This window comes from Manacus candei, unplaced genomic scaffold, assembly GCF_025592945.1.
Source record: "Manacus candei isolate 608988 ecotype Guabito, Panama unplaced genomic scaffold, ASM2559294v1 h1tg000059l, whole genome shotgun sequence".
Taxonomy (NCBI): Eukaryota; Metazoa; Chordata; class Aves; order Passeriformes; family Pipridae; genus Manacus; species Manacus candei.
In genome coordinates this window covers 1,545,001-1,564,960 of record NW_026138107.1, presented here as the reverse complement: position 1 = coordinate 1,564,960, position 19,960 = coordinate 1,545,001, and the positions used below count along the sequence as shown (strand labels likewise).

Genomic DNA, 19,960 nt, shown 5'->3' with positions numbered 1-19,960 from the left:
TCCATAAAACAACCACTATCCCAAAGCAAGAGATGAACTGGCAGATGTTGTCAAGTGTCTGTGGCACTGAAAGGACCAGCAGTTCCTTTCACAGCTTATCTGCACGATTCGTCAAAAGCATTTTCTCTATCAACTTCAACAGTCCTTCTAAAAACACAAAGACTTAAACTTTGGTACCACCCAAAAAAAAAAAAAAAACAAAAAAAAAGATCAAGGACAGGCATTTTTTTTTTGTGGTTTTGTGTTTACTAATAAATGGCTGCTACATTCTATTTGACATGGTTGTCCATGATACTATGAGGTCACTTGTCCTTAGGTTCAGAGGAACCTGATTTTTTTTGTTATTTAGATCCCCAAACACTTCCATTTCACAGTCTATATACAAGTCAGGTTTCTGACTGGGTTATAACTTATAAGGTAACAGCTGCAAAAACTCTTGTGCCTCTGGGAATTAAAAAAAGAAAAAAAAAAGAGAGAGAGAAAGAGAAAGAGAGAGAAAGTGTTACCAACATTAAGTCCAAGTTTGAGATACTCACAGAATTATGACACTCATTTGCAACCCTTGAAAAAGGGACACACATAGGTCACCTGCTCTAGGAGCATCCTTTGCTAGTGAGTATCTGCAGGGTCTTGTGGAAATACCCACATTAATGATAAAGTGCAAGTTTTAACTGACTGCAGTGTGGATAAACACAAGAAGACCTGCTGTGGAAAGGAGCACAAGGCCCAGCAAGGGCAGCTGAGGAACACAGAGCATGAACTGAGGGTCCTCACCCCCTGGGTGTACTGTGTGGGTAGGGATGTGCTTACGCGTCTCTTCTTGAGGAGAGTCTTTTCTTCTGCTTGGCATATCTGAGGGCCTGAAACTGCTCCTGAACAATACAGTTGTGATTCTCTGCTTGACTGATTTAGCTTAGCAGTTAAGTAACAACTAATCTTTCAAAAGCACCAGGGCCTGCTTGGAGAAATCCCTGTTGTCTGCAGGGATGGTGTGCCTCTGGAAACAAAAACAGCGTGAGGAGCTCATCCATCCTTCACACTCCCGGCAGACAGGCAGGAAATGCTCGTTGCTGTGGTGCCAGCACCTTCCTTGCAGGGATTGTCAGCTGATGGAAACCTGATGCTGGGAAGAAACGCTGCCTTCTCCTCTGGTGCTGCCATCCTCAGGCAGGCTTTTATTATTGTACAGCGAGTGCTGTGGACAAGGCTCTGAGAGCAGGGCCTGCTGCTTCTCATCTGGGGAGGTGTGCTTTTTTATTCAGGGTATTAATATCACTGAATTTGTTTTAAATCAGCACTCAGATTAATCTACACTCAACCAGAAAGTGCTGGCAGTCAATAAGAAAGTCTGCACAAGAGGCCAAAACAGACCAACTAGATGCTTAGATTAATCTCCTTATCTCAGCAGGCAGAGCTCAAGGCCACAGATATTGGTTATCTGGTTACTCTATACTTACCCTTAATGTTTTTATTTTTAAGTATCTGATTCTTCCATAGCTCAGGCAAACCTCCTTCATCTGTACTATCAAACCCTTCTCAGATGTCCCAGACTTTCTCTTGAATACGTCTACTTTGTGCATTGCTGAGATCTCTTTTTTTTTTTTCTAATCCCACTACTTCTCCTCAGGGATTTTTTCAGTGAATCCACAAGCCAGATTTTGTGACATAACACAGTAGCAGGGCTACTAGCTTTTTGCCTCTGTCTCCAATCCCTAATCCTCTTGTTTTGGTTTGGTTTTTGTTTTTGGGGGGTTTTTTTCAAAAAAAGGAAAAAGGGGGACTTTATTTAAATGTCAAGACTTTAGCACTCAAAACTGGACTCTCCCAGGCCACTGTTGATGGAGATGGTGTTTCTACTGACTGAATACTTCTAATAAACAGTTCTGAAAAATGCAGTGTTGGGTTTAGGAAGGCCCTGCACATGAGCAGCAGGATAATTTCCTTCTGCAGGACACTGAACTACAGATCAACAGTTTTTCTACACTGTGAATGCCAAGGTATTTCCCTCCTTCCACGGGAAGTAAAATGACCTTGATGACACTTCCAGTGTCAAGAAAAGCACATGCTCAGGTGATCAGAACCATAGAATCATTGAATGCTTTGGGTTGGAAGGGACCTTAATGTCCATCTCATTCCACCCCCTGCCACGGGCAGGGACACCTTCCACTATCCCAGGTTGCTCCAAGCCCCGTCCAACCTGGCCTTGGACATCTCCAGGGATGGGGCAGCCACAGCTTCTCTGGGCAACCTGTGCCAGGGCTCTCCACCCTCATAGTACAGAATTTCTTCCTAATATCTACTCTAAACCTACCCTCCATCAGTTTGTAGCCATTCCCCCTTGTCCTGTCACTGCAGGACCCAATGATCAACTCTCAGCACTATCTCCCACTCCACTGAAGCCTCACAGCTCATGCCACGTGTCAGTTACCAACTTTAGCTTGTATCGAAACACCTCCACAGACAAGGCTCTGACACCAGAACCAGTAACATCAAACAACAGAATGATCCCATTAATTCTGGCAATGGCTGCAAATAAAGACACCAGGTCAGGTGGAACAAAGGTTCTTCTTTCACAAGCTCACCTTTAGCTTTTGCTGAGGTGTGCACCGAGCTTTTCTTTCCTGATCAAACTTGCTGCATAGGGAATCTGGAATGACACAGAAGCAAAGATTCTGCTTTAAGCTAAGGTTTGGTTAATGCAATATCCAAGCTGGAGACTCCTGCAAATGAAAGGGTTTGTTTGCCTTCCTGGAAACAGTGAGGAATTTTAGGAAACAACGCCTTAAATTAAAAGTTTGAAGGCTTTAGGAAACTAAAAAATGGCCTGAATTAAAGCAACAGATAGATCTTAAAATTCAGCGTAAAAGATGTCTTCTGATGCTTTGTTTCTATCAGTTGCTGACAAAGAGTAAAGCCACCTGAGAGATCACAAAAAATCAGCTGTCTGTGACAGAGCAGGCAATGCACACTGATCCCTGCACAGCCAAGATACACTAGGTTGGGAGTATGAGACTTCATGTATTTATATCACCATAATTAGGAAGTTCATAATAGTTATCTCTGACTTGCACCAATCTGAGGGGAAGCCACTGAAGTGGAACAAATAATTAAAGAAAAACAGAGAACATGGGCATACTAGGGAACATAGTTATATTTAGAAACAAAGTGGGATGATGTGCTCACTGGCCACTGGGAATACAGTGCGGGGCTGCTCTTCTCCAATGCCTTGCCTTTAGAATGCAACAAAACTAATTTGCTCTGAGATTTCTCCATAGCTGGGAATCCAAGTGACTACAAATTCTTTGATGATGTCTTTTGGAAGGACCTTTGGAGGAATTCAGGCTGGGATAAAAAAAAAAAAATCAGTGTCCCAGTGTCCTTACGCTCGTAGGTGCTGCTGCACACTGAGGTGACCTGCTTCTGCTGCCAGCATCTCCAGGATACTCTCACAAATAATGTCAAATCTGTTACTGCAAGCTGACAAAAATGTCATCTGAAGTCAGCAGTAAGGCCTTAAGCTGCACAAACAGCAGAAGCAACAGAGGCAAATGCACTGAGTTCAAGCAACCTGCCCCACACACCTAAGGACATGGTAGAGCATGTGAATTTTCATCCATATCCACTGATCCCCTAAGTTCTTGAACATCCCTGGTTTTGATTTTAAATGCATTATGCCCACAGTGTGTGAGGATGTTTGTGTGAATTGTGCTCAGCATGTGTCTGGGTTGGTGTAAAACATTGTGTCTGCAATGGCAGTGAGAGACACATCCATCCCTGACTACCTTAATAAGGAAAAGAGCAGGGAAGGATCAGGATGAGGGGAAAGAATGGAGCATCTGCAGCTCAAGAACTAACCCTTTCATTTCTCAGGGAAGGAGGTCAATCTGATTGAAAGCAGCAGCACAAGGAAGCAGGAGTGTCTGTGGCTGAATGAAAGCAAAAGCCTTTCCTGGGGGGCACACTGCTTCCTCCACCACACAGCCCTGGAAAAAGGGAAATGTGTGTGCACAGGCCACTGATGGCTGGAAAAGACTAAGGACCCAGGTGTTTTGGCTGACTACTCTTATAGCCCCTAACCCTGGCAGAAGTTAAAAGCCATCAGGAAGCTTGCAGCCAGATCGCCCCGAAAAACCAGAGCTCTCCCCTCCACTAACAGAGCTGCCTCCCTGCGCTTGTGAAGGCCAGAAAGCTCCTCCCCAAACTGCAGCAGGGAGGAAGGTGCAAAGAAGCTGTTTACCTGATCACCCGTGGCCACGGTTTAGATTCAAAAGGGAGCCACAGACAAAAAAAAACCCCAGCACGTTCCAGCTGGGACCTGTGATGCCTCACCCGCTGCTTTCTGCCTCTCTCCCACTCACCACGGCCAACAGGCAACTTAGGTTTGCATGGCCGCCAGTTATGTAGGACATCTCCCAGGCTGTACTGACCTAGATAATACAACGGGGTACATTCTGTCAGAAATTAACTGTTCTTAATCCACTTCTCCGCTATATTTGGCGCATCGGCGCCTTTTTAACGTGCGTTGGTTTATCCGCTCTCCTGGTAATAAATGTCACTGGGAGAGGTGGGTGTTCAACAGGGAAATGACTACTTTCTTCGTGAGTTAAATCACCTACAGTGTCATCTTCTACCTTTGTCGTTGTAAGAGCATTTGGCAGCTCTGGTGCTGCTGTGGAATAGCATTTACACCCCTTCAGTGCGTACAGGGTGACTGTTGTGATGAAGATGGGATCAGCACTCAAATGGGCGTGGAGATCCAATGGGTGGCCCTTAACAAAGGGGTCTACAGCAATAACAAAATTGCAGGCAGTTTGGATTCAAGCAGCAAGAAATCATTTTCTTATGACTAAGCCCACATTAACAGGAAATATGACACAAAGAGGGCAGATCTGAAGAGCAACCCCAAGGGAACTGCAATATGGACACTGGGTCCTTCTTCCTTCAGGCCAACTCCAGTCTAGTCCTGGGTACTGATCACCTGTTAGGAGGTAGAGCACACTCCTGTGTGCATTCCTTGAACACATCCTCATTTCTTTCACCTGGAAGGAATCCAGACCCAAGCTCTGGGTCTGCTCCACAACACAAAGCAAAGTGCAGGAAATTGGGTGGGAGTGGGGATTGATTCATTTCTAAAGTGCAGGTCTGATCCCTGCTACAGACACTTGGACACCAAAGGAGCTTTGGCACACCATCCTCTTTCAGAGTCATCACCTTTTCAGCCCATCTCTAGTGGGGTACACAAAGACACATCACCCTGACTTCTGTTGCTCAGAAAACAGATTTTGCACCCAGGCAATAGCAGAGGATGTGTTTGTGGTTCTCTGTACATCCACACCCATTTTTGATCAGACTTTCTGCAGATTCTAAGGGAAACGAAGCTCTTGCTTCTATTTTTAATATCTCTGCAAGGCGTTCCTTTTCTCTAACATTTGAATTTATGGGAGAAGGAGGTCCAGCTCTATCCTACCAAGGCATACACAGATGTATTGTCAAGATAAAAATTTTGCTCACTTGTCTTAAAAAAAAAAAGGCAATAGTAGCAAATAAAATAGAATTTTGGTGAAAATAGCACTTGTCAGCTCACTTTTGTGTGCCCATTCAGGGATGTGTATTCTACCTTCAGCATCAAAAGGACATGTTCCCAATTCATAACACTAAACCCAGAGAGAACTCCACCAAAAATCAAATGAGGATAACAGAACACAGTATCATCCCAACTGCTAGAGCACAGAAGAAAAAGTTAATTAGAACTTCTGGTTTGGGAGGGCAAGGTGATGAAATCTCCCTCGGAGTCTGCAGGACACACGGTTCCAGAAATGCTCTTTTACCCGTCATTATAGGTGTGTGCCTGTGAACAGGCACTCGAGCACAAGATGCAGCTCAAGAAATCCAGGAGCCATTCTGCTGAACAACTGTTTGCCTCTGACACTCTTGTCAAGGTCAGCCATTCCAGCTGGACCACTTCAAGGAGAGGACAAAAAGCAGAAATGCCCATAAAGCACTGCAATTTCATATTTCCTCTTCTTGAAACTGGAGTGACAGCTGTGCAGAGACCGAGGCCTCCACACACAAAAATAGGGATACTCCTTGTTTGTACAATGAATAAATTAGTTGTACAAAGCACCAACTTTCCATGTACAACCTAAAAGAGGAATTAAACTCTCTGGTGGTTTGTTTGTTTGTTTGTTTTTTAATTACAGTGGCACCCAGAGGAACATGATCTCATACCTCTGAAGATTTACCAGTATTACCACATAGTAGATTTTTTTCTTCTTTTAAACATTCCCTGTGATTCTTTAAAGATGGTGCAGAGATGGAAATCAGTTTTGCAGGTGTAGAGTTCCCGATTTATTTAATTGCCTGACTGTGAAGAACAGAGTTGATTCAACGTAGCACTTAGAGCAGAAAGCCATAAAACATAGAAGGGTTCCAGATGGATCCAGTTCTGAGCTCTGAACATTATTATCAGCCCAAAGTTAGGCTACTAAGGAGCAAGTCAGTTAAGAAATTAAAATACCCCAAACAAAACCAAACCAACAGTTCCCATTTAATCTGGAGAGACAAAGGACTGCCTGAGTATTTCACATTTTCCAGCAAATCTCAAAAAACTGCCATCTTTTACCCCGACATAAAATTAGTGGGATTGGTCACTACCTGATGTTCTAAACCACAGTGGGTGATGAACTGAGCTTTTCCTGATGGACAGGTCACCACTGAGGTCAGACTCCCTGGGAACCCAGAAACTACTTGTAAGGGAGCTCTGATAGGAAATTAGGAAAAGCAACTCTGTTTTCAGGAGACAGAGTTCTACTTCTCTGTGGCAACGTTTGAGAGGGGTTCACGAAAACATTAAAGGATAAAAATCATCACGTTGGGAATGCTGCTCCTGATCTTCTTCTCTCACCAGGCAGCTTGGAAGAAAGTTCATGCCTTTAAAATTTGATCCACTAACACAGTTGCTCAGAAAACAGTATCAGAGAGATACAGAGTCTCAAGTAGGAGCTGACTCAATACTTTCTTAAGGTGCTGCACTGTCCTGGCAGATGAATTCTGGTAAACACTGGACAGAAACTGACAACTCTAAAGGCAGGTGAGGCTCTTCTAAGGCCATACCATGTGTGTCATGAGACAATTTACCTGAGAGAATTTACCTGCCTGGAATTTGCAGCAATTCCTTCTCTCTGGCCCTTTTCGTACAGCTTAGTGACAACAGCCAGATGATCCACCAAATCACAGAACCTTTTAGGCTGAAAAGCCCTCTAAGATCACCAAGTCCAACCATTCCCCCAGCACTGCCAAGGCCATCACTAATCCATGTTCCCAGCTGCCACTTCCACGGGGCTTTTAAATCCCTCCAGGGATGGGGACTCCACCACTGCCCTGGGCTGCTTGTGCCAGGGCTTGACAACACTTTCAGTGAAGAAATTTTCCCAAATATCCATTCTAAACCTCCCCTGGCACAACAGGATTCATATGTAAACCCCATATTTTATATATGGCCTCTGAGTGCCCGCACTGTGCTCAACCAATCTGGGAGAGAGCACTTTGAAAGAGGAGGCAGAAAAAAATTAATTCACTGATCTGAGATCCATTTTCCAGTTAAATATGAGTGGAAATCAGTTGTTCCCTGGCACTTGGCTGAGAGCTTGGCACAAACAGGTTGCAAAACTTTCTGGTAGCTGCTCCAGACACTGATCAAATCCTTTTCTCTGAAACACAGGGAGTTTCACCTCCACATCAGGAAGAAATTCTTCACTGTGAGGGTGACTGAGCACTGGAACAACCTTCCCAGACATGTCGTGGAGTCTTCCTCACTGGAGATATTCAAAAGCTGCCTGGAAATGCTCTTTTACCTGTTATTATAAGTGTGTGTGCCTGTGAACAAGAACAATTCTGAGTAACGTGCCCTGGGGGGATCCTGCTTGAGCAGGAAGGTTGGACCAGACGACCTCCAGTCATCCAGGTCCCTTCTAACCTGAACCATCTTGTGATTCTCATCAAAACTGGTGGCCACACAACGTCCTGCTGCCCCAGCACCCTGCCAAGCCAGGCTGTGCCCAAAGAACTCAACATCCATCACTGAACACAGAACAGGACAGGACCCACCCCGTTTTCCCAACGATCAGAGCCTTGCTTCCAACTTTCCGGAAGACACAAAATATCATTATTCTTTAACCCCGGAGAGGGCAGGGCACTGAAATATCCCCCCCCCCCCCCCCCCGCTGATTAAGCCCTGCTTTAAGCGAGGCTTTGGACGAGGAAGGGAGAGGCCGCCGGCGGGTGCAGTGTGGGGCGGGGGGCGGCAGAGGGCGCCCGGCCCCGCCGATCCATCCCGCGGCCGCAGCTCCGCGATGGATTTCCCCCCAAAAAAACCCAAAAACGGGAGAAAAAAGCATCGCCGGCCACTGTCCAGCACCGTCCGGGCACGGACCGCGCACCACCTTCACCCAGTGCTTTCCGTGCCACACTCAGCCTACAGCAGGAGCTGGCGCTGGAAAGCTGTCAGATGCCACTGTATTTGCTTAATTTTTTTTTCCTGCCTCTTGTATTCCAGGTATTTTTGACACAGGAAACACGCCAAAGATGGTTTAGGCAGCTTGAGGGGTTACAGTACAGGGGGAGTGAAACCATCGTTCTGGCAAAACCTGCCTCTGGTGATCACGGTTACAAGGGATCAGGGAATCACAGAATTGTTTAGGTTGGAAAAGCCCTACAAGGTCATCAAGTCCAACCATTCCCCAGCACTGCCAAGGCCACCACTAACCCATGGCCCCAAGTGCCACATCCACGCAGCTGTTAAATCCCTCCAGGGATATTCAGGAAGGACTAATTTAAGTTGTATAATCCTTCAGCAGTGAGAAGAGCCAAAAAAACCCCCTGACTCTGGGCATTTACATTGTTTGTAAAATAATTTTTAAGAAGCAATTAAGCCAAGTTCTGTGTCTAATTATACCAGTAAATTTGGAGTTCAACACTGCAAAGGTGAAGGTCTAAGTAAAATTAGGATTTAAGTATGCATAAAATACTTCTGCTTTTCTCTTTGCACTTCTATGTTAACAGGAAAATTTGGCTAAAGTTCTGTTAAAGCAACAGTACAGCATCTCAGGTACAAAAAAAACCAACCTGCCGCTGGTTTAAAAAAAATAACAACAATTAAAAAAAAAAAAATCAAAAGTAGCCATGCTTCTCATGTATTCTGCACCAAAAGCTTTAATTCATCCATGCCATAACCCAAGAAGGCCAAAGTAGTTCTATCGTTACCACATTCAGTTCATTAATCTTAATTCTAGGACATAAACATACAAGATATATTCACATGAATGAATTAAAGTAACTGCAGGGATTATCACCTCAAAAGTGCTGACTCCATCTCAGTTATCAACCAAGACATCAGCTGAAGATTTCTTTACCAGTCTTAAACAGACACACTCGTTATTTGCAGCAGTCTCTCACTTCTGCATATGCAAATATCCTTTTATGTGTCTCAGTGTCACAACCCGCCTCACAAATACGAGCATAAGGACTTGACTTGATGATTTGACAACATTCCTATTAGTAATAATTAAACTCAGGCAGCGACAGTGAGGGAAGAGGTCCTGAATTGCTGGGGCAGTGCATTAAATGTTGAAACTATTCCCTGTAAGTACATTCAGACAGCTCTGTTTAATGATTAAATGACTATTAGTCTTTCCGTAGCCTGCGTCAGTAAGTGGAAAGGGTGTGAATTACATGATCGTATTTCTTTTCCTGCCCAAGAAAATCAGAAAAAAATGACCACAGCTGGCTCACTGGAAGTCTGGGATATCCAGTTTCAGAAGCAACTTCACGACTGGGACACAAAGTGAATGGCAGGGGTGATCCATTCTCTCTTTGGGAAGGGGAGCTTGTTAGCTCCAAGCTCAGCTGACACAAGAGATAAAGGCTGAGGTGGCCCTGTAAACTCTGTGCTTCACAGCAGGAACTGGGCAGGTGACCTGCCTCAAATACAAAGCAGTAGGGGTGCTTTTCAGGGGTGGCATCCTAATTAACATCTTCTGTGACAAATGAAATTCACAGATCAAGCCAAACTCCCTGCCTGGCATCAACAAAGAGGGACGTGGTAAGAGCTGGACACATTAAAGGAAAAGAGTGGAGACCAGCAGCAAAAAAAAAAAAAATATCCAGAGATGTTCTGGACTTGAGTTTCCTCCATTACCAACCTCTTTCAAACACCCTCCATCTCTCATTGAAATCTCTGAAGTCAGCAGGAACAGGGCGCGTGAACGTTCGGCAGCTCTAAAAATAAGGCCAGTCCTAAATGCGTCCAAACGCCGGCACACAGGTTTGACAATCCTGGCCTTCAGCTTTGTTTTTATGTCCTAACCCATCAATTAGAAAATGACAGTACCAGGAGGCTGGACCATGCCTTCTCTGCACCATGGCCCACGACAAGCAGAAGGAAAATTTAAGGTGCTGGAGCACGGGGTTGATTCAGGGAAGAGGGGATATTTGGCAAAGCTGTCTCGACACAAAGGGCTGTTAAATAATGTCAGACTGATCATGGAGAAAGCACTAGCAAAGCAAGTATTAGCTGACAGCCTCCTGTTTGTTACTATGCCCTGCTCTTAAAACCACTAATCAGTGTTTGAGTATGAAACATCTTCCCATGCTCCAGCCGCCTTCCTTGCACTGGATTAAAAGCATGTCAAGTTTTCAAAACAGCACAGTTGTATGTGATGATCTAGAGTTGCACTAACACACAGGCAAAATCCCTCTTGATTTTAAAATAACAAGCAAGAGACCCAACAGTAAAGTGTGCCTGCACTGAACTGTGTTTTGGCAACTCGATCCTTTACTGCTGAGTTAAGCACTTCTTCTAGTGTCTGAAACGTGAAAAAGACACATCCTAAGGTTTATTTGCTGGTGAGAAGCTGGGCTCGCACAGATTCCCTACCGAGGGCTGAAATGCACCCCTTGGCAGCTCACATGAGGTAGAAACATTTAACTGTTTGCTGATACAATGCTCCCATTCCTCCCTGCTGAAGCACCTCTCGGTGTTGAGTCAACACATTTCATTTAGCTGAAACATGAAGACCCATCTGGTTACTGTATGAAAGTAAATCTCCAGGTAATTAGGCTCTAAACCAGCTGAGAACTGCACACTTAGGTCTTGCTAACTACAAGGTAATAGGAGCTCGGTGACAGTGCATCTGCATGGCTCACAAAGGAGAAGTTTGAGGTGTGCATTTAAAGAACATAAAGCAGCAGCTCATAGCATTTTCAGTGGAGAAGGCAAACTTACAATTTGTAGCTGCTGTACCATTTCTTCTCTGTATGCCAGTTCCCGCTTCATCTGATCTTGAAAATTATCTGTGTGAGGGGGGACAAAAAAAAGTAGATGCAATAATTAAAGCAGAGACCACACAGCAGAATTCATATAAATCAAATTATATCAAACCCAATCACCACTGAGGAACTGAAGCACTACACAAAGCCTTTCAGCCAATTAAAATGCGTGCCTAAAAAAACCTTATGTATTAGAAGACACTACAGACAACAGAAAAACTGTGAAAAAAATCAGATTTGGCTACTTCCCCAATCAGCAGATCTAGGCTGCTAAGTTTCTGTTGCTATCATTTATTCCCAGTTATTTTTCTTGATGGGCAAGGCTCTGCAGTCATTACTCAAACTTCTACCAACACTGAAGAGAGGAGCAAAAACTGCTCTCCTTTGCTTTGGCATAAATCTGTTGGACAACAACAGCGATGTCCAACATCTGAGAGGAGAAAGCGTTCAAGGATGCAGGGTTTGATTTGTGGTGTGTAACACTGTGCTGATGGCTTTGAATAAAACTCAGACTAAAGCTCTAGAAACAGTGACGCGGAACTCAGAAGGGAAAAAGTCTTTGAAAGAAAAGAGCCTGAACAGCTGGGCTATAGCACAGTCCTGCCTTCCTGCTCCAGTAGATCTTCCTTCCATTATTTTCCTCCTAAGTAACCATTTCAGACAAAATTTCATTCGGTAGAAGATTAACTGCTGGTCTGTGTTCCATAACATTGCTGTTGGAGGGTGGGAAAAAGAAAAACATAAACAAAACTATTGACAAGAACCAAGTAACTTGAAGAGCTGCCTTGGTGGAGATCTGGGTGCAGTGATGGACTGTTAAATGGAAGGGGAAAGAAAACCCGTTCCAACCAGTATCATTTCAACCCAGAAAATAAGTTTGTCCTGGAGCACGGAACCAGTGAGGTGAATGCCATTGGAAAACACCATGGAGAGCCCGGAGAAGGGAACTGCAAGGCCAAGGTAGCTAAAATGGTTTATTTACAGGTAACCAATTAAAAGAGTTACACAGTCACGCTGGCTGCTGGGACACTAGCCTGGGAGTCAGGAAGCCTTTTGGCTCTGCTGGACTCCGTGTGTCTCCATGTCTCCTTTCACTACAAGCAAAGCACGAGTAACAGCGCTGCTTCACCTGCCAAGTGGGTTGGGAGGATTAATGGATTAAAGGACTGGGATGCTTTGATAGCACAGCACTGTGAGTGGCAGAACTGCCTAAAATGCAATGGAAAGATCTGGGCCCAGGTGAGACTGTGCAGCTCCTATAAATAACCTGTGCTGCTGCAACGCTGGGAACTCACCCGCTCCCAAACTGGCCGTGCAGCCTCTGCACCACTTCCCAACCCCGAAAAACAGGAGCAGGAAGGCAGGAGAGCAGCTGTGGCACGACTCAGTGGAGGGGAAGGATGTCCCTCATCTGCAGGGAAAAGGGGATTTGTCGCCATCAAGAGCGGGCATAGCAAGGCTGGAAGAAAGTACAAGGGGGCAGAGCTCTGTCCTCCTCTTTTACACGTGAATTTTGCCCTCTCTGAATGAAGAGTCAAGTTGCTATTTAAAAGGCAAGGAGGCAGGAAAAGAGCAGTGAAACAAAGAAAGATAAAATTTGGTGGGCTGAAACCATCAGGAGTCCAGCACTGTCACATAGAAAGGGACATGATAACATCCAAATGCAGTTCTTTGTATTTCAAGTAAATTCCCACAGAACTTTTCAGCTTATTCCCCCCTCTACTACTCCAACTTGATAATAAAAATAAGCCAACAGAAATAAAGCAGGTTTACAATTCCTCTTTTCCTACCCCCAGAAAAGTCATGCTGTATAAAAAGGTGATTCCCTCCTGCCCTGGTCACTGAAGGCTGATAAATCTGTGCTAATTCCTATTGAGGTCCTCCAGCTTCACTCTGAGCAGGCTTTAAGGAGAAATTTTCCATCTTTCCTCAACACTTTCCTCCTGACTGCCTCTTTACGGGCTCATCACCTCTCAGAACAAATAGCTCAGAAATTTTTCTCAGTCCTGCACGGCAAATGTCCAAGCTCACAGTGGAAATGGGTGTTAATGGCAGGGAGAGTGTTGGGTTTTTTTTTTCCGGCAGCATTAATCCGACTCCGAATGCTTACAGACAAAGCCATAAGCAATACCCAAGAGAAAAGATATGAATATTTAAATAGCTTTCTTAACACAAAATTAAATACTTTAAGTACCCAGACTACTTCTCCACCATTTTATTGCCACGGTTGTTAAATGCAGACGGACAAAACGCGGAGCAGCCGACACCAGCGGCACAAACCAGCGGAGGGTTCCAGGAGAACCTGTCACCAGGCACAGGTGCTTGTATTTCTATCAGGACAGCAAACACTCCAATTTTCTACAAGTGATCTGATCTTTGGGGTTTTTTTATTATTTTCTTCAGGTGATCTCTGCTTTGAGAGATCCTACGGAAAACCTCACCTGTGGCTTTCAAGTCCAACAGCAATATGAAACATACAGGTGCAAGCAGCAGAAGACAAGGTCTGCTGTTTTATAAAACACCACAGTCCACATTTCAAGCAGGTACAAGAAGCCACAGAGAAGCTTGGAGCATAGCACTGCTACAAGAGCTTGCAAATGAGCTCAGTTCTCATTTAAGAGTGATTTCCATGAGGAGAACTCTGAAACCAACCACCACTTACACACAAGAATGCACAGCCCTGTTGTGGATAGTGGTTTATGACTATTAACCTGTAATACCCTGAATGTGCTCTGTTCCAAGTGCAAGACCCAACAAAAGGTGACTTTGGAGTTAACTCCAGGTAACCTGACAGAAGCCCTTTCTAGAGAGACATAGCAGTACCTTTCACATCTCACGTGTTGCCTCCCTGCTGAAACAGGGATGAGTTTTCCCCTATTTAAAAAACCACCAAGAAGACTCGAAATTCAAAGGCTTCTTATGCATCTGAACAGTTCAAAGCACAGGGAGATCCACCACCAACCATCGGACTGAGAACTACCCTGGCAGTGTGTTCCTGTCCCTGGTGGCTTTAGGGATGGGACAGAATTCCAGTCTCCATGACTGCTCACCCCGGTGCTGCACGGAGCCAGACTGGGATATAAAAACCTGTAACCTGCCTGCTCTTCGCTCCCTCCTGCAGCCTCAGGTATTTCCAAGCCATGATAAATCCATCAATACAATTTTAATTTCACCTCAACTTTCATTTAGCTGGATCTCCAAACACTTCTCTCCCTAGCTCCTCCTTACCCAAGACCACCAGAGGCAGTTTCTAATTTGGGAAACCTGGCAAAGTAGTCTTTAATACTTGATCTAAAGCAACAGCCCTGTTCAGCATCAAGAGCCTGGAACAGAACCCCTTTCTTTTGCTAGAACACATACTGCTGTAGAGGGCAAACCACCCTTATCATGGATTTACACTAATTTGCTTTACAAAGACCATTTTTCTTGTTCTATTATATGTGGAGGAGGGGCGGGTTTTTTTGGTAAATCTAAATCTGTAAATAGGTTTTACGGTCACTTGTAGGTATTGTTTATAGCACATTATCTGTTTTCTATTTTAATCCTGAAGAAAATTGACCACTACTTTGTGGTATGTTGAAACCACATATTTTTCAAGCCAGCATACAGCAGTCACCACTTCCTTGGTCGGCCGTACGTGTTCTTTTCTTTTATTTGAATTGTATTTCATGTGGTTTAATTGCAGTGTTTATTTACATGGGCAATGGCAGAGCATTAATTTTACTGTAGAAGAACAAAAGGATAAATAAGAGACCTGAATGGCAAAACTCCAAGGTGCCACTTCGCCAATACCACACAGATCTACACAAATTATTTGAAAATTACCTCACTCCCAAACCCAAGTAATGACTGGATTTATTCTGAAGGATGAGGTTATACTCCTTTCATTATTATCTGTATCACGTCAGGCGACTCTTTATTTATGGAGCTGTCTACATATTTCAATATTTGGGCTGAAGACAGAGTCATTCCCAGAGTCTTTGCACTTCCTTGCTTCCCTGAACTTGCCTATCTGATGCTATAGGAAGGGGAAAAACATAGTTTCTTTAAACTTTAAACACATGAGCCCTGCTAGGTGTCCATTTGGTTTCATTTAACACGTGCTCAGTGCATTCTGTCACCCCGGGACAGCAGCACTGCGCTCATCAGCTGCGGTGCAAGGGCCATCTCCAATAGCCCATCTCAGGGGGGAACAATCTAAACAGGCATCTCTCGTGCTTAAACACAGGCCAAATGAATTCTCCAGCATCAGCTACAACCACCTGAAAATGGGTATGAAGCACCTTGTCTTCAAAAGCCCCTAAGAGGCTGGTTAAGACCAGTATCACCGTACCCCGAGAGGCTCCAGAAGCGTTTCTCCTTCCTGTACTCAGTGTTACCAAACCCAGTAAAATATACACCAGAACAGACATCCAGCTTTATATCTTCCCTACATAAGATCTGCCTGGGCAGCCTGCAAAACCACACCAGAAGTGCCACTGTAGAATCACGGAGTGGTTTGTGCTGGAAGGGACCTTAAAGACCATCTAATTCCAACCCCCTGCCATGGGAAGGGACAGTTTCCACCAGACCAGGTTGCTCTGAGCCCCGTCCAACCTGCCTCAGCAGAACTAAGCCAAAGATCCTGGCAACACAACTGAGAACATTACTCTCCCATTTTATCAACCTGGCAACAACCAACCACGCACACACAGCACCAAAACCACAGAGATGTGTCTTACTGAAGACTGGGAAAGACGCGTTTCCTTTCAACACCTGGAACTCCTGTTCCAGTCTCCTTCGTAAGTCGATCTGCTCAAACAAAACCTTCTGGAGCTCCTCTAACAAAGAGAAGAGAAAAGTGGGTGTGATAGTCTGTGTAAATAATTCTTGAAGGAACAGTTGCAGAGCAATTCATTACTATAAGACAAAATATTTTAGCGCTTATTAGGAAAAAAAAAGCGTTGCATAGACCTACAATAGATTTTGTGCAGAAAGCCATGAATATAAATCAATGTAATATATTATTTTAAAGTATTATATTACAGTGTCATGTATTGATTGATATATATGCATTAATCTCAATTATATCCACCCAAAGGTCCATATATTATTCATATGTTACTTGACAAGCTTAAAATATGGTGCAGAACAAAAGTGCTCCCTATTACCCTCATATTCTATTAAAACAAAGAGCAGTTTTATAATGTAAGAGGCCCTTATTTATTTTACCTTTCCCCATGTTTTCCACATCCTTCTTCAGCGAATGAGGTGAATTGGTTTCTTGTGTGTGTTCTCCTTAAAAAAAAACAAAGAAAAGAAGTTATTGATTTACTGATAGTGCCTTTTTTTTTTTTTTGTCAGTGTTGTCCTTACTATGCAGCCGCTTCAGAGAATCTGGAGAAAAAAATAAAGGGGGGGGGGAAACACAAAGAGTAAGATTGAGCTTTATCTACATTATCTGTGTGTGCATAGCACAAATATTTCGCAAACTCATGCTTTCTTCTCGTTTACTGAAGTATCTGCCTACAGCACAGGCTCTTGCAGACAGTATCTCCTCAGCATCCAGGATGGTTCTTCTTGCCAAATGGATCCCTGCTTTCCCTCTAACCCCTCTTGAAGATGCTCCTATCAGAGAACAACCAGGAGCAAGCTGAGAAAGGGAAGAGCCTTCTCCACAGCCTCATCTCTCCTCCTCGCCACGGGAAGTCTGTGCTGTCCACCTGGGCAGGACCCTGCTCCAAAATCCACAGGCAAAATCCCTTTCTTTGCACCTGCCTTTTCGCCTTCGTCAGCTCCTCAGCTTTATCATCTCCCAGAGCTCCGTGGCACGGGCATGTTGTAACTGGATATAATTTATATCCAGCTGAGATAAAATTGACATTAGTGGTATTTGCATCTAAAAGATACAGCTCTGAGGTCAACCAATTCAGGGACTTCAGTCTTAGGTTGCTCAAGTTAACTTTTGATCATACTATAGCACAGAATTTTCTGGATAAGAGAATTTGACTGTTTCCAGACACATGCATGCTACTTCCTTCAGCTTTTTTCCTTTACAACTTAAATTTAAAAAAAAAAAAAAACTTCACCTGCTGTTGAGTTCACCTGGATGACAGTATGACTTAAAAATCGAACCTTCTGACAAAAGGTGTTATTTTCATTATCCTCTGGAACTGTGAAATTTTCCTCTGATTTCTATGAATCGGGTTTTGAACAAAAAGCTATGAAAAACTGTTTTTAAAAGAAAAAATACCACTTTAGCTGAAATTGATGGGAGATTTTCTGTTATTTACAGCTGAAATAGAAATGGACTCTCGATAATTAAGAGAATATTTGGTAAATAACCAATTATTGAAGTAATTGGATTAATTCTTGTTTTAGTCCAGCCAGTAAATACACATCATTAACTCTGCTGATAAGTAATCACAAGAGACATTTATATAAATCTACTCATGTGTTTATGTATTTGGAAGAGAGAATCATGGAGAAAACATCTTGGTTTTTTGTTGTTCTGTTTGTTTGGTTTTTTTAAATAAAAATCCATAGCACTGAATAGGTCACCACACAACAGACAACAGTCACTTTAAAAATAATTGTGTCATCACAGTGGGTTAATTTTAAAGTTGAATTGGAAAGTCCTGTTATATATGCAGTCAGAAATCTTTCTGCAAAACATTTATTTCTGTTTTTAAAAATCGATGCAATCTTATATCCAGTAAACCTTGAAGTCTTACTATATGAAACCTGTCCAATAGCTATGCATTTTATCATTTGCTTTCTCTTCATTCCTTAAAAAAAAAGCCAAAAAGCAACCACTCATTCAGGCACATACATTTACACAACTGGTATCTGGTGTCAACAATTCCATTTTAAAAACCTGTTTATGTAACATAGTGATAAAAAAATATTTTTTTAATTTTTTTTTTTTTTTTTTATAAAAACGAAGTATTTTCTAGAGTTGTCTCACTGCAGTAAAAGAAATAGCAAGCTTAAAAATATATCACTTTTTGGGCAGCGGTTCGAGGAGATTCCACAATGCAAAAGGGTCTTTTTTTTTTTTTTTTAGCTAACATAATTGTGTTTTAAACTGGATTGATAACCAAATAAATATATTATTAAATAAATTAGAGTACGTTACCATCAAAAGGGGGGAATTTAAGTTCAGGAAGGATATTTATTGAATTATAAATACCAGTAGGTTTCCAATCCGTTTCTTCCACTGAGGTATTCTTTTCTACAAGTTTTATGTGCAATTTTGAGGGATAACAGGCTCACAGACGGAAGGTAACTGGATTTTTCAAGGGGGAGGAAGAAAAAGGGGAAGACACTAGAGCATGGTGACAACATAGCTCCTTCCCACTGGCTCGTTTGAGCTTTCAGGGCCATATGATTTGAGGCTGCTGACTCGCTGAGACAGAAAAAGCTGCATCAAAATGAAAATAAGGACATGTAGCATGAAGAACAACTTCTCCGGCATCTGCAGCCTCCCTAATAAGCTGACAAAAAGGCTTGTTATAAAATCCTCCATCCTTACTCCTGAAATAAGTGAAGAATGGGACTGGAAACATGAAGGTATTTAAAGGAAAAACCCAGTATATATGGTTTTGCAGAATAACGGCATTTTTAAACCACTTTCTGATGTCAAAAAAACAGTCTCAACATTGTTATTGTTAATGGCGATAATAATCAGATGGGTTTCACCTTTCCAGTCCCCCTGAAAATGATAATCAGGAGCCTGCTCTTCTCCGTTTTTCCGTACTTCCCAGAGGCCTCATCATGCCTTGTGTGCTGCTCTACCTTAATTGAAAGGGAGGAGGTATTGAATATTTAACCAGCTTCCTTTCTCTTAAATGTTAATTAAAAGCTAAATAGGTGTTTAAAAACAAACAAACAGAAAGCCCAAAGAATTTTAATCAGTCTAAGGAAAAAATCACTTCCCCCTCCTAATAGCTCCACCATAACTCTCCTGGGCCTTGTCTACACACAAACTTGTAGCAGGGTTTAGAAACAGCACTGAAAGCTGGGCAGCCCCTGGCGTGGACAAAAAGGTTTTCTTTAAAAGAGATTTATTTAAGTTTACTAGGAAAAAATCAAACTATCTCATCCATCTGCTGGAAAAGGAGATGGAAGTATTTGCAGCTGGTTTAAGCCGCCCCAGAGAAAGCCTCCGGTGCCTCTGTTCTTCCCGATGAGCTCGGGTGCACAGACATTGTTATGGCTTTCCTAACCTGGGATGGGAGCATTCATCCACGTGGATGGGGGGGTGGGTACAGCAGAGATGATGTCTGTGATTAGACACACCTCAGAATGACTCGAAAATCAGCACTGTGGCAAACAGAGGTCCCAGTCCGTGCGCCGGCACAATGTCGGCTCTTGTGGTGCCGCCGCTTTACGAGCTCTGCGCCCGCTGGGGCAGCGAGGTTTTGAATTTTTAATGTTCGGGTTTTTCAACATTTCTAAATTTATTCTCCCCAAAAAGAAGTGCACTTTGACCTCGTTGTAAAAAAACCAAACCAGACGCGGCCAGGTTACCTCTTTGTGCCGTGCCGCCTGTAAGAGTGGATATCCTGCAATCCTTCCCGAGGAAGCTCTTGGAGCGCTCTTCAAACAGCAGCTAGAAAAATTCCACACTGTCCCAGACAACTCCACTGTCTCA

The 19,960-nt window shown here is 43.4% G+C and overlaps 1 protein-coding gene across 1 annotated transcript in view; it reads right to left on the bottom strand.

Moving 5' to 3' along the window:
* Window positions 1-268: 268 nt before the first annotated feature.
* SKOR2 (SKI family transcriptional corepressor 2) overlaps window positions 269-19,960 on the bottom strand; it is a 27,257-nt gene continuing 7,565 nt past the window's right edge. Inside the window, exons 4-8 of the mRNA XM_051803669.1 lie at window positions 16,537-16,602; window positions 16,047-16,145; window positions 11,282-11,349; window positions 2,583-2,647; window positions 269-444 (exon numbers count right to left, since the gene is read on the bottom strand). Of these exons, the coding sequence (XP_051659629.1) occupies window positions 2,585-2,647; window positions 11,282-11,349; window positions 16,047-16,145; window positions 16,537-16,602 (296 nt within the window). The 3' untranslated portion in view covers window positions 269-444; window positions 2,583-2,584. The remainder of the gene's footprint in view (window positions 445-2,582; window positions 2,648-11,281; window positions 11,350-16,046; window positions 16,146-16,536; window positions 16,603-19,960) is intronic.